Source organism: Sander vitreus, chromosome 14, assembly GCF_031162955.1.
Source record: "Sander vitreus isolate 19-12246 chromosome 14, sanVit1, whole genome shotgun sequence".
NCBI lineage: Eukaryota > Metazoa > Chordata > Actinopteri > Perciformes > Percidae > Sander > Sander vitreus.
In genome coordinates, this window is record NC_135868.1 from 14,618,541 (window position 1) to 14,633,571 (window position 15,031).

At 43.9% G+C, this 15,031-nt stretch overlaps 1 protein-coding gene across 2 annotated transcripts in view; it reads left to right on the forward strand.

Annotated features, from left to right (window-relative positions):
- jarid2b (jumonji and AT-rich interaction domain containing 2b) overlaps positions 1 to 14,665 on the forward strand; it is a 106,280-nt gene extending 91,615 nt beyond the window's left edge. The window contains exons 7-18 of one of the 2 annotated variants that reach the window (XM_078268012.1): positions 978 to 2,427; positions 4,313 to 4,863; positions 7,216 to 7,308; positions 7,605 to 7,723; positions 7,895 to 7,965; positions 8,162 to 8,276; positions 8,465 to 8,570; positions 8,674 to 8,856; positions 9,726 to 9,856; positions 11,325 to 11,511; positions 11,836 to 11,943; positions 12,191 to 14,665. In XM_078268012.1, coding sequence (XP_078124138.1) covers positions 978 to 2,427; positions 4,313 to 4,863; positions 7,216 to 7,308; positions 7,605 to 7,723; positions 7,895 to 7,965; positions 8,162 to 8,276; positions 8,465 to 8,570; positions 8,674 to 8,856; positions 9,726 to 9,856; positions 11,325 to 11,511; positions 11,836 to 11,943; positions 12,191 to 12,412 — 3,336 coding nt within the window. In that variant the 3' untranslated portion in view covers positions 12,413 to 14,665. Of the gene's footprint in view, positions 1 to 977; positions 2,428 to 4,312; positions 4,864 to 7,215; positions 7,309 to 7,604; positions 7,724 to 7,894; positions 7,966 to 8,161; positions 8,277 to 8,464; positions 8,571 to 8,673; positions 8,857 to 9,725; positions 9,857 to 10,838; positions 10,992 to 11,324; positions 11,512 to 11,835; positions 11,944 to 12,190 lie in introns of those variants that run through there. The other variant, XM_078268013.1, reaches the window with a different exon arrangement.
- The last annotated feature ends 366 nt before the right edge of the window (positions 14,666 to 15,031 follow it).

Genomic DNA, 15,031 nt, shown 5'->3' on the forward strand with positions numbered 1-15,031 from the left:
TTTGCACTGAGGGAGAGGGTGACCATGTTTTCTTCCCACAGCTGTAGCCAGTGGGCCAGCAAAAGAACCAGACACCACTGTACCAAACCTCTGATCTACAGCTGGGGCTCAAAGACTTCACACACATAATCATGTAATCATACACAGTCCCTTTTTCTATCTCTCTCAAATACACACACACGCAGGAGCTTTATTCATAGCACATTCAATTATAGCATTTAAGGAAACCCATAGCAAATAAAAGGCTGTTTTTATGCGCCCGGATGGGATTTGATTCCATCCCAATGACCCTGCCTCATACTGTCCAGCCATCTGCTAGCAGAAACCAAGAGCCATCCCTGCTCTCCCTCTCATGTCATCTCTTCCTTTTTCTACCCGTTCCAAACTGTTGTTTATCTCGGGATGTAGTGGTTTTGGTTTGGGTTTGCACATACAGTATCCTTTTCTAAATCTCAGCCTTTGTGTTGACAGCAGTTTGAGCTGCAGTTTACAAAAGTGTACTGCATTTGAAAGTATAGTAATCAAGACAGTTGATTGGTTCTCTAATGAATAGCGTAGGTTTCCACAAATAGCTTTGGTCTGACCGGCCAAATATTTTACTGCAGTGTTAGCATCTGAATGTTTGGCCTCTTCATTGTGGAGTGTGGGTGCGCCCACGCCCCTGCATGTGTCTTATCGTGCTTTCTGATTATGGAATTTTATCTGTGTGTGGGTACATTCTGGAAAATGTGTTGCTATATTTGATGCAATAGTATTTTTAACTTGTCATGTGTTAACATTCAGAAATCTGATCAAACTGGATTCTTCCAGAGATTTAAGCTTACAACACACTTTCCCTTCAAGCAAAGATTCTTGTTTTCCCAATACATTCCCCAATTACTTCAAATACATGATTGATCCACAGCATTGTGATAAGATTCTTTATCCTACTCATCTAACATGTACTATCTCTTTCCCACTTTTTCTGTTGATCTCAGGTCTCTAAAGTGAATGGGCTGACGCGGGCGGGCTCGGCACAAGCTGTCGGTGGTGCCAAAAAGAGCCGCGTCTTCCGACTGCCGTCCAAAACTGTGAAGAAATACACAGCCACCGTGTCCAAGGGCCACGTCACCTACACCAAAGCCAAACAGAAAGAACTGGGCAAGAAAACCAAACTCAGCAGCAGCAACAAACACAACAGCGCCGCCTCGACACCATCGTCAGCGAACAATCACAATCAGCACAGCCAGCCAGCAGCCAGCAATGGGCTGGCCAACTCAGGAAAAGCAGCGGCACCAGCCTACCACAGCAATGCAAAAACCCGCAAACAGGTGCTATTATCCAATGGGCTGCACAACGTGGCTGCCGGCGCCCGCCTCAACGGCAGGCTAAATGGGCAGCGGCACAACACCTTGACCAGGGAGGACGGGCAGAGACAGTGTCAGCAGGGGGAGTGCCCAGGTCGAGAGGGACTGCGTAACTCCAAGCGGCGTCTGGAGGTGGTCCTCAATTCTGTGGGGACAGGGATTGTTGATCACAAAGCCAAAACCACTGGCACTGAGGCCAAGAAGGCCAAGCTTCAACCCACGCCTCTGGAGACACGCAGCAGCAGCAAGAAGGCGGCCAATCAAGAGAAAGCTGCCGCACAAACCACCACTCCTACCACTCCAGTTTCTAATGGACATGAATCAGACACACCCCCTTCTCCTAAACAAACCCCACCTGTTACCCCACTTCCACCTCCCACTCCCCCTCCTCAACAAACCCTGCCTCCTTCTACACCAGCAGCCAATGCGGAGCCGGTAAACCAGCGACCCAAGCGGGCATCAGCCGGCAAGCTGATGTTGATTCGACAAGCGCAGCAGCAGAGCAGGTCTCACGGTCGGAGCTCCTCCTCCTCTTCCCCCTCATCAGGCCAGAATCAGCCACAGAACCCCAGTCGTGCCAGCACTACCTCAGACCCCCAACAAACCTCTGTGTCCTCCTCCACCACCTCCTCTCTGCTTACTTCCACCAACAACCCCGGACTCAAGCCAGCAGCTTTTCGGCCCACTGATCGTGACAAGGAGTGGGAGCATGAGAAAGAGATGGCGCGCCAGAAGGAACGTGAGCAGGAAAAGGAGTGGGAGCGCCAGCGGAGCAGGCCAGATGGCTGGGCAGCGTTGGGTGAAGCCCCTGTCTTCCGGCCAGTGCCGCGGGAGTTCCAGGACCCTCTGGTGTACTTGGATGCGGTGAGGGAACAGGCCGAGGTGGCTGGCATGTGCCGCGTGGCCCCGCCACCCGACTGGCGGCCAGAGTGCAAGCTGAGCGAGGAGATGCGTTTTGTTACACAGGTGCAGAGGGTCCACATGCTAGGCCGGCGCTGGGGCCCCAACGTGCAGCGGCTGGCCTGCATCCGCAAGCACCTCAAATCTCAGGGCATTACCATGGATGAGCCTCCTGTCATTGGTAAGTGAGCCAAATAGGCGAACACACATATGTATATGTGCACAAGGCAATTTAGTCTACAAAACTCTTTCCTGAATTGAATTAACTAAGCAATAAGTCACAGGTTTATTCCTGCAGGCTGCCACAAAGGACCAGAGCTATCGATTTTACGGGAGTGAATTAAACCCAGACACCCCGTTCCAAACTGAGGCCTCGTCTCAGCCCTGTCTACACTGTTTCTCTTTCACAGTTTTTGTTGATTGTAAAGATAAGAAAAGGTTACAGATACAGTATATTAAAAGAAGATCATGTATTAACAAAAAACTGCCTTCTACCTTCTCAGTATCCTGCAGCTTTCAAACCGTGTTTTGTTACTCCTGTTGGGCTCTATAAAGTCGAACAGGCATCACAAATGTTGCTATTTCTATTGGTGTCAATGGTGCTCTGAAAGCTTCAGTGGCATTCTGCCCGATTTTTATCTTCCTGTTTATAGATGACAATAACAATGTGGAACAATTTGGCAAGGGGCCTGGCAGGCCACAAAAACATTTCCTCCAAATTGTCCTTTTACCTTCCATTTCTCACAATTACATCAGCATTTTATGAGTCTTTAAACAGTCCCAGTTTAGACAGACACTGTATGAGTTTTCTGTATATGTATGCACCCCATGCACATTTAGTTATAGATTTGTATTGGTTTTGCACTGGCTTGTGTTGTGCAAGTGCAGTGCGGTTTGTTGCTTTTATATACCACTGTATTCAGATTAGCCCAGTGTGAGAACAGTTGGTATGCGGCTGTTGGCCAGAGAGACCTGGCAGCCAGTGAGCCGCAGTGGAGTGGCTTCAGCCAGCCAGGATACCCTGGTTCCAAATGACTTCCTTTATTGTGCCCAGCAGATCAGTTTTAAATTGACAGAATGTGTGTCTCTGTTTGGCACAATGATGGTCACATCATTTTGAAAGGTGATGGCTCAATTGGCTGTTTCAAATCAAATGAACTGGGTTCGACAGAAATGGATGTTTTAGCCAAAGGCGCAGATGCTCCAAGATGTCTTCTTGATTTGATTTGTGTTTTTTTCAAAATTTGAATTTAAGTGAAAACATGCAGCACATAGTTCACATACATAGCAGTGTTGGGTGGGCCAAACCTTTTGTTATCGAAGATGACAATATCACCTTTGATTGATTTGAATCAATCAGAAGTTACTAAAGGCAGCTACACACCAGGCCGATAATCGGCCATTGGACAGTCTGGCGAGGTCGGTGACTCGAGTCTTTTCGGTGTGTTCCGTGCCGTCGTCTGTCCGAGGGGCTGTCGGCCTTCATTTTAGCCGACCTGACGTGTTCAGTTGGAGACGGGGCAGTCGGTATCTCACCCGGAAATGGCGAGCAGACTAAGCCTCTCAAAATCTTACAAATCTTTTAAACTGACCTTTGTCGATCTGAAATGAAGACAGAGTCAGCAAATGCAAAGGCCTATTTCTTGCTTAAAATGTTTTCAGAAACACGTTTCGGTGAACTATTTTAGTACAATATGAGATCGTATTCTGAACAATCCGCCATAACAATCTGCCTTTTGAATTTCCGGAGAAAACAAACCCACGTGACGCGTTCATCCAATCAGCTGCCGGTTTTCATTTTTGGGCGACCATACAGATTAGCGCTGCCTGCTGTTATGGAGACGTATTACGTCTCGTCGCTTTGGTGTGTTCCGAGGCACTTTTTTTGACCAACTCGGGGTGACTGATCAGTCCAACTGCCTTTTCTGCCAACGGTCAGCCGTCTGGTTGGTGTGTAACTGCCTTAAGAGACACATTGAGTCCTATTGGAACTGTCACAACCACACTAAGCTCACTCCTTATTTTTCCCTGAATCAATCTTCTCTTTGTTCTTCTGCTCCACGCAGGTGGCTGTGAAGTGGACCTGTCACGTTTTTTCCAGCTCATTAATGACATGGGCGGCATGCAGCAAGTGATGGACCTGAAAAAGTGGACCAAGCTAGCTGACCTTCTGCGCATCCCTAAGTCAGCGCAGGACCGGCTGGCCAAGCTGCAGGAAGCGTACCTCCAGTACATCCTCTCCTATGACTCGCTCAGCGCCGAGGAGCGCTTGCGACTGCAGGCCGAGGTGCTGCAGGAGAAAAAGAACCTGGAGTTGCGCCGGGGCCCTCTGGAAGGACTCTCGGACTCCTCAGCACCTTGTGCACTGGTGCTGCCACGCTATGAGCCCAAGAATGGGCTAGTAGGTGGAATAGTGGGAGGGGCGACAGGGAACCACCACACCAATGGAGTGTATCACCATCTGAAGGAGCTGGAGGTTCAGGTCAAAATGGGCCGCCGCCGGCTCTTCGCTCAGGAAAAACAAGGCAAAGAGGACAGGCAGCATGGAGAGGAGCAACAGCAGCAGGACGAGGAGGACCGGGGCGTTCTCAGTGACCAGCACAAATGTATTAACAAGGTGAGGATGAGGGAGACATTTGCTGTTTATGCCACATATTTGAACCATACAGACAAGAGGCGTGTGAGTGTTTCTTTCTAAAAGAGGTTTTATGATCTTAAGTTAAGTCATTAAGTAACCGTTAACTCTTTTTGACCACGGGGTCAGTCCATTGGGGGTGGGGGTGGCAGTAGCTCAGTCTGTAGGGAGTTGATCGGGAATCGGAGGGTCGCTGGTTAATGTCCCCCTATGGACCAAAGTACAGAGTGTGGATTTGTAGCTGGAGAGATGCCAGTTCACCTCCTGGGCACTGCCAAGGTGCCCAGGAGGTGAACACCCCCCCCCATCACTCTGACATCTCTCAATTTGTGCATGAATAGGTCCTGAGCATGTGTGTGTGTGTGTGTTTCAGGCCTGTGTTTAGTGATTGCTAACAGAGTGTACATTGTAATTTCCCCACTGGGGATCAGTAAAAACATTAAAATTATAGCATTTGCTGTGAAGTTTACAGTTAGCCATCTATGCATCAGCAGTAGCACTGAGGCAAAGGAACATGGATGCTTCCTTCTCATTGGCCTGCATGCCTCCTTATCATGGTGGCCCTTGTTTTCATTTTTGACTGTGAAAAGACTACTCAGACAGCAAATGTTAAGTCGCAAGATGTTATTTATATATATATATATATATATATATATATATATATATATATATATATATATATATATATATATATATATATATATATATATATATATCTTTCTCATTGTTTATTTTGTGCATTATTATGTTGCCGTCCATTTTCAGGTTTGTTTTAGTTCTTCAATCTAACAAGCTGATGATGATGTGTTAACTAACTACAATATGCACATTGTCTTGGTTATGTGTTAAATTCCAGACCTTTTGTAGATTATTGTCAACACAGTCTTCAAAGGCCACATTGTTGCTCCGACAGATGTTTGCTATCTCACTACTATCTGAATGAAGACTAAAGTCACACAGGAGGTGCAAACGGCCTACACTTTTCATAGTATCACCACTAAAATGAAACACTAGTGTTTGGATGTCGCTGTGCCTGTTAAGTGACAAAATATGCACCCTATCTTCAGAAGGAGCTAAACTATGCTATAAATGGTTACAACACACTATGGTTGGGCTTCTCTTAGAAGAATGTCACTGTGGTGTGGAGTACAAAGACGTACCTTGCACGTCTCGTGGTTTTGTTAATATGTCTGTGCAGCTGTGTGGTAAGGTGGTCAGTAGTAGTGTGTGTGTGTGTGTGTGTGTGTGTGTGTGTGTGAGAGATGCATTCCCACCTCCCAGCCTGTTGGCAGCTGTGTTGATTCTGGCTGGCTAAAATGTAGGTCAGAGAGAAGGCAGCCCCAAACAAGCCCTTCCCCTGCCCCCGCCCCCTTTAAACCCCGCCTTTTCTAGCTTCTTTAATCCACCCCCCCCCCCCCCCCCCCCCCCATGGTTTCTCTCCTTGAGCCCGTGCAATTGCTCTAAGCTATTTCCCCAAATCTCCAGTCCTCTTGCCGATCCTGCCTTTCTCGATCATGCCGGTCTTTTTGCCAAGCCCCTCTACCCACCAACATGTTCATGAGTGCAAAGGCTTGCAGTTCTTTGTGTATGTGTAATAATCCACATGTGCAAACACATACGACACACTTGTTTTTCACAAAAACTGTGTACTTATTGTTAATGCACAATATTTATTTGCAAAGAGCTTGTTTGCACGTTTTGTCATCTTGATGGGGTGAAGCTGTAATTTTTTGTTCTGTGTTGGCTCTCACACTGCACAATACTCCACCCATCTCTAATGTGGATCCCATTTTCATTTCTCCCCCCCTCTTTTGAAAACATCTGGATTACCTAAGAAGGAAAAAAGAAAAGAGACAAATTGTCACTGTGAGGATGAGGAATCTGCAAGGTCATCTTTCAGCAGGGCCTTAATGTCTGAGCCAGCAGATTTATGGTAGCCTTCCAAGCTTCTCTGTAGGAGTGTCAGTGCTAGAGGGGGTCAAGTCCAGGGGAAATGTATCTGTGGCTTGTAAGGGAGGCAAAGAGGTGGAGTCGTATAGAGACACATACATACACATGTAGAGTTGATAAATTTGTCTGTGCATGTACATTCTTTTGACCATAATGCTTTCCCTCTGACTTTTTTACTCATACAAACATGTGGTGGGAAATAGGAGAACTCGCAGTTTTTTGATGTCCAGCAATGTTTTCTTGGCTCATGTTTTATTCACGCTCCACTCTCGTTTCACGTTCCCTACAGTTGTTTAAGCATGAGAGAAGACCATAAATATATGGGGTGAAGTCTGGAGCATGCTGCGCCTTTGACTCATAATGTTTAATACCTTTTTGTTGCAGGGGAAATCAGTGTCTTTGACTAACTTCTTCAGGATAGCCCGGAACACCATGACCATGTGCTTTAACAAGGAACCAGGGGCTGCTGAGGTTGAGGTTAGCATGCTAACATCTTGATTAAACAACTTGTACTTACTGTAAACTACATTGTCTACAATAGCTTCTCGTGGCTCATCTTAAAATGTAGTCACTTCCAGATGATGTTTGTTTTTATCTATGTTGATGTAAACCTCATTCAAAAATGAAGTATTATTGTTTTTCAATTGACCTCAGCTAGCAACCTTCATTTCGTTAGCTGACATAACCGAATATGAGGCACACCTGAAACCTGTATCCTGCTTCCTGCAGCATTCGTTCACTGATTGGCTTTCCTTCCTTTCTTGTTCTTGCAGGAAGAGTACTGGAGGATTGTGGAGCAGAGAGACAGCCATGTGGCAGTGCATTGTGGGAAGGTGGACACCAGTACACATGGCAGCGGATTCCCCACAGGAAAGTCAGAGCCATTTTCAAAGTAAGTAGCTCATAGGACTTAACACCACACTCACTTTAAAGTTTGCACAGAATAATTTGCCTCTGTTGCAAGGCTGTTAGTCCTGTCTTGTTAACCGGAGGGCCACTGGTATGAATCTCAGATGGGGAATCTGGGAGTAACACTGTCTAACTTCTCTTATCTTTTCCTCAGACATGGATGGAACCTCACTGTCCTCCCCAATAACTCTGGATCCATTCTGAGGCATCTGGGTGCTGTGCCTGGTAAGGACATATAAAGGCTGTAGCTGCTCAATAGCAATCTCAAAGAGAGAATAATTTAGCTGCAAATTGCTACAGGAAAAATGCATGTATAGGGCAAAAATTACTCTTCAGATTCTGTCATTGTTTCTGTGTAATTTCCAGTTAGTAATAACCTATGTTCTTGTTTCTCTTTTTTTAAAACCCTCTGTTTCCCCAGGGGTGACCATTCCCTGGCTTAACATTGGCATGGTCTTTTCTACCTCATGCTGGTCTCGAGACCAAAATCGCCTTCCATATATTGATTACTTACACACTGGTGCTGATTGCATTTGGTAAGGCTCTTTTTCTCATCATCACTGGTATAGTGTATAATTAGCTAAGAGGGCCAATAGAAAAAATAAGTCTCCTCTCTGTGGATAGTACTTTGCAAAATGAGTAAATCCAACTGATCTTTTATGTGAAGGAATGTATGTATGGATCTTTCCATGTTTGTTGATGTCTCTGTGTGTTTGTCCCACAGGTATTCTGTCCCTGCTGAGGAGAAGGTTAAGCTGGACAAGGTGGTCCATACACTGCTTCAGGCCAACGGCACCCCAGGACTAGAAATGTTGGAAAAGAACATCATGGTCAGTGTTTTCTAAACTTTCTGAAACCAATTTGTTACCAAGAAATATGCAGTTTCAAAAATGTAACACTGTTCTCTTTTTCTCCTCCTCCTTGATCTTCCAGATCTCTCCAGAGGTGCTGTGCCGCGAAGGCATCACGGTTTACCGTACAGTCCAGCGGAGCGGGCAGTTTGTGGTCTGCTACCCCGGTGCCTTTGTCTCTAAAGTGTGCTGTGGCTACAGCGTGTCAGAGACAGTGCACTTTGCCACACCGCACTGGATGAACCTGGGTTACCAGGCCGCAAAGGTCAGAATATAAATAAATGGGTGGGCAGATCAGTACAAGGGCAATGTGGAAAACAAAATGTGCAATAAGGGAAGAACATTTTTTATAAATATAAAATCAAAATGTCTCTTAGATGTTTCTGGAATTAATATTTTGCCTGTGTATTACAGATTTTACATGATGTATTTGTTTTATTTTGCCTTGCAACACTGCCCCCCTGTGGCAGTGGCAGTTAAAGCTCTGAGTAATGTAGAGTTAATTGAAACTGAAATGGGTCAATTAATTTAAAACCTAAAGCTTGATTCTCTAATCAGCCAGTGTGTTGAACTTTAAGGAGTAATTGCAGATGTAAGTCTCCCGGCGGGGGGTGTATTTAGATTTTTTTTATGTGAACATGAGCAAGCCTTTGGATCATTGGACCTCATTATAGCAGTAATAGAGGAGAAGATAATGTTCCTTACTGTCATTATGGGGATGGAAGTACGTATACCAACAGCAATACCATCATAATAGCCATAGAAAACATTGCTTTCAAGGGTAATATCACATTTATACAATGTACTCTATTTGGGTGCACTGCCTGAAACATTTGGTGAACATCTTTTACTTAAGAATGAGGAACAGGAGAGGACAAAAAATACTGATCTGAGTGTACAGAGTCTGTGGTTACTGCAAACAATGTCAGTATTACACACTAAAGGACATTATTAGCATGGTTGGAGTCAACTTGCTTTACTCTTACCTGACCGAGTTAAAATATCTGTATTTAGGTGTGTGTTGGGGTAAGGTGCTGTCTTTCAGATGAGAAAATATTACACAATAAAACGCATTGAAACAGTCTGTTAGTGATTTAATGAGAGCCATAATTTGTAATCTGTTCTCGTGTGCAGGACCTGAAATGTCGTCGTATAGCCAAACCCTTTTCCATGGAGAAGCTACTGTACCAGATTGCCACAGCCGAATCCAAGAGGGACAATGGCCTTCTCCTCGCCACCATCTCCGCCCTACTCAAAGACCTCAGGTAGGAAGCAGCAGTGGTCCTAGCATATACTCGTATTTACACTAGGGATGCACCGAATCCAGGATTCGGCTTCGGATTCGGCCGAATATTGGGCTTTTTGGCGGGGTTTGGTTTCTGCCGAACTATGCTATGCACTAACCTATGCTTGCACTATGCACACTTCATTGGTCGCCGCCGTTGATTACGGGAACGTATTTGCGTAGGTGGACCGTAGGTGATTCATGTCGGGCTACATGTTCAATTTGCAATGCCAATTTGTCTCGTGGTGGCAAGGACCCTAAACAATACACAACATCGCCGCTGTTAAAACATTTGCGTATGAAACATCCAAAATAATACGGGTTGTGCATGAAGGAATCTAGAGACAGCAGCCAAAATGCAGCAACTTCAGATACGGCAAAGGAAGGACAGTCGCAGCTAAAAACTTGTGTTAACCACACAGTGCTTCTCCCGGGCTGTCAGCCGTTCTCCCTACAGTGGGTGCGGAGCGACCAAACGGCCAGCTGCTGCTCGTTAGCTAACGTTGGCTTTCTAATTTCACCCACCCAACATGCCTTCATCATACGCTGGTTAGCGAAAATTTGCCAAACAAAATTGTCACTCATCTGGCGATAGCGATGTGCTTTCCTACGATGTGAAAAGAGCGTGTGAATTAAACATTTAACTATATTAGAGGCTGTGGACGTTGTGTACTTCATTAAACTGTGTTAGTGGACTGAGGATGGGAGTAGGTTTCGGATTCGGCACAATCTTAACCAGTGGATTCGGTATTCAGCCGAACCCAAAAAATCTGGATTGGGTGCATCCCTATTTTACACATATATATGCAAATACTATTACTATTCTGAACTGTAGAATTTTTTTGCGAAATGTTGCATTAAAATGTTGCATTAAGGGTATATTCATACTGTATTTTCTATTCCTGTGTGTTATTTGATATCAATAACTTTTATCCTTTGCAAATACCATTCTTCTTCATTAGAGGATGTCCCACTACTCATATTTTCGCAGAGCAATAAAAGACATCCAACTAACCCTCTGGGGTCTGAGGGTATTTTCAGACACAGATGAGTTTGGCATGCTCTGATTTTAAACAAATGTAAGCAGTATTTTTAAAGTCACAAATTCAGCTACAATAGTAAAGGTAGAATGTATTTCATGATTGTACTTAAAAAAAAAATAAAAAAAAAATAATAATAATTAACTAGTTTAACAAAAGTAGTTTTAGAAGTGTGCTGGAGTTTGTGAAAAAACATTACCTTACCCACTGTGACGAACCGTTTTGGTCACTTCTTAGACTCAAGTCTTGGGTAAGTATCAAGCACAAACACTTTTATCTGTTCCATTGTTTTATACAAATCTAAAAATGTATGTCTGATTTGTGATCAAGAGTTGGCAGTGGAAGGAGGGGTAATGGCTCTTTACACTGAATGCCTCTATCTTAACATGCCTCTTTCTTGTCCAAAAGGAACATAGAGATGCGCCAACGGCAGGAACTGTACAAGGCAGGTTTGCTTTCCTCTGCCCGCTACGGCACACATGACGGCAGCCTCGGGCCCGGTGAGGGACGCAAGAAGCCGCGCGGGAAATGGCTGACACTGGAGTCCTCGGAGAGACGCTGCCAGATCTGTCAGCATCTCTGCTACCTGTCGATGGTGAGAGCAGAGGGCACACAAGTTTAACACACTGTGGTTGTAAGATACGAGGACTTAATTGCACACCGACAAGAACACATCTTGTGCTTTTTATGGCCCAATATTTCTATATGATCTAAACCAAAGTATATCAACCACATAATGAAATGTTATAATGTTATCAAATTGAAAGCCATGGTATTGTAATATTATGCAAAAATACTAATCTGCCGGTGGAGTGGAAGACGTTTAAATGATTTGTCGGGTTTCTCAGTAATAAGAGTCTTGTAAATTGAGTGTCTGGTTTCTACAGTAATGTCTCTGGCTCGGTTTCTGTCTGTGCAGGTGGTTCAGGAAACTGATAATGTGGTCTTCTGTCTGGAGTGTGCCCTGCGTTACGTGGAGAAACACAAGTCCTGCAGAGGCCTTAAGATGATGTACCGATACGATGAGGTGAGCTGCCCCCCCGCTTGTTTCTGCTGTGGTTCAGTTCGCTCTCTGTCCAGATGGGGGAGACATCAGCTCGGTTTACACTGGTCCAGGAAGTAGATTATTCAGCATGACTGTGTTCATGCTGTAATTCCTACAATGTGTGAATAGGTTATAGATGAACAAATTATGTAAGAGAAGGTGATTTATGAAAAGAAACATGTTAATGGTTCAATTTTTAATCTGTATTACTTCTGTGCTTTCCAATTAGGAGCAAATCAACAGTTTGGTGAACCAGGTGTGTGGCCGGGCCATGTTAAAGAACGGAGGTGGTGGAGTCGTCGTCAGTGCAGGAGGGGGGGACCCCTGCCACGGCTTAAGCCCCGCCAAAGCATCGCCGGCCAAGCGTGGCCCCCGAAAGCGCACCACCGTGGAGGTGTCCCTGGCACGCCTGTCCTCCAGCCACATTCCCAAGGCCGCTGCTGTGTCCTGAGAGGGACGCCACAACATCACCACCCAGTAGGCTGTGCACTCCCAAACGGCCCAGTTTTGTTTTACATTAGGCAGGATCACTATCAATCCCTCCTCCACCACCACCCGGTTTTTAAGATTGATTGATTGTTTTTGAGCTTTGAAAATCCCCTTACCTGACCTCAGTCCCCCCTCCCAAAAAAGATATTCACCTCCCCCTTAGTATGACAGGCTTGTTTATAAAAAAAAAGAGAAAAAGAAAAGCAAGATGTCTTTTTTGCACTAGTGTGAAAGAAGAATTAGTTTTTATTCTGGATGATTTTAATTTTAGAACCACCCCCCCCCCCCCACCCTGTCCCTCCTTAAGTCGTCCTTTACAACATTACAAGCATTAAGTGTAACGTTCACAAGAAGACTTGATGGGCCCGGTTTTACCCTTTACCTCCATCTTTCCTTAACTGAAATGGGTTACATTTGTTACCTTCTTCTTGCATCACTCTTTCCTGCCCTCATCTGGCCCCCTGAGACTGAACCCCGTCCCTTCTCATCATGCGTCACTCAACTGTGAACATGGGACAAATGGAAATAAAGGCGGCCTTTTTTTTTTTTTTTTCTCCAGTTTTGTGAAATGAGAATGACATTAAGTAGTTACCCAAAGTTTCTCTCTGTCCTTGGTTTGAGGAAGAAGAGTCCTTTTTTTTAAAGAATTTTATTCTTTTCTTGATGCAGCTCCTGCATTGTTTTATTTTTAAAAGGGGGGAGGGGGAGGGGTTGGTGCCGCGAGGTAAAAACTTGAAAGACAGACGTCGGTTTGTTGGTTGGCTATTTGTTTTTTCAAGTCCTATTTTGAATTTTAGCTTTGTTTTTTGCTAGTTTATTTGCAAGAAGTCTTCTGTGTATTTTATTTTTTTTGTCATTGTGGATGTTTCTGTTCGTTGGTGGATATGAGAGGGGGGCAGAACTACAGCTGCTTGACCTGTGAAAGGTCACCGCTCAACTCACTTCCTGGTAGTATGGAGGGATCCCTCCTTCGCTAGCAAGTGAAAACTGTGCCTGATACTTGGCGAGGAGATCCATTTTATTGGTGCTGTTGGTTATAATTACTGTATAACACAAAAATAAAAAAATCTGGGGGTTAGCGCCTGCTATCAGCTATCTCACGCACCCCCACCCCACAGGGCAGAAAGGCTTTCAGGCTTTTCTGGTTCTAGATGTGCAATCGTGTTAACATTCCATTCTTCCAATCCTCTTGTTTCATCTGTACCAGTAAACATTAATTATTATATTATATTATAATTATTATTTTGTGTTTTTTACTTTGTTGGTCTGATGTGTTATCTCAAGTAGAGCCACTAGTCAAAGAGTATAAAATGTGAAATCCAAGTTTTTTTTTTTTTTTTTTTAAATTGTCCTTTTTTTCCCTTTTCCAGATATATTATGAGTGATTTTTGATAAAGAGGAAAAAGTCCAACACAAACAAAACATCAACTTTTTTGTACATAATCCTGTAAATTTCTTTAAATACTTGAGCCTTTTTCTGGGGTTAAGGAAGTGAGAAAGGAAGGAAGGAGAAGAGAAAAAGTTCCAGAGGAGAGTGGTTGATGAAGAAAAAGCCTTACATTTCCCTTTCTTCATCCGTGTGAGTTTGACGCTTACAGGGTTGCTCTGGTAAACATGTATAAAAAATTTAAGTGCTGCTTATATCACTAAGAAAGAAGATATTGAGTAGCCAACAACTGCCCCCCCCACCCCCAACCTAGTTTTGTTTGTTTAGCTTTACTTTTTTAAAGAAAAGGGAAAAAATATGTTAAAAAAAAAATGGGTTTTTACATTTTCATTACTGAAAATTCAACAAAAATGTAGTAGCTACTCATGTTGCACTGAGCTTGCCAGTGGTGACTGTCAAGGAAAAATCCTATAATCCAGTTTGTTGGTTGTTGTCCCTCACAGAAGACTGAACTGTTTTAGGACTATTTAATGAAATACCAAGTTGGGTGTTTTCAACATAAAACAGTGGTTGTCAAGTTTTTATGGCCTTACCATATATTTTATTCTGATGGGATTTTGTTTTTCATTTTTTTGTGTTTGTTTCTTCCATTTTCTACAGTATAAACTACTTGCTCACAGTGGGGTCTCTGGTGACTTAATTTATTAGTGCCGCATCTCGGCCTTTCCCTCCACTCAGAAAGAGTGTCTCATGTTGGTTATATTGACAGTTTTTACTTTTGCAGTTTGTACTTAAGGTTTAATAAAAACTTACGACAATTCACTGTCATTCCTTTGCAACCTGCTTGTGTCTCTTTGTGTGCAAATGGTTTTAACAACTTCATAATTTAGATTTGAATTGAAATATTCTTTTTGCAGAGGTTTTCAAAGTGGGGCCTCTAAACTGTTTTAGGGGAGGCTCAGTAAATAGAAGTGAAAAAATATGAGATTAGTTATCAAAAGATCACATAGAATAGCCTAAATGTGTGTGATTTGGTTAAAGCGATAGTTCAGAGATACAATAGTCCACTTTCCCAGAGTCAGAAATCTTGCCTTTGTACAGATATTTTATTTGGTGTGGTCTGAAGTTATTCAAACAGTTATATTTTAACAAAGTTATGATCCCATAGGATCCAGGAATTAAGCCAAACTAAGC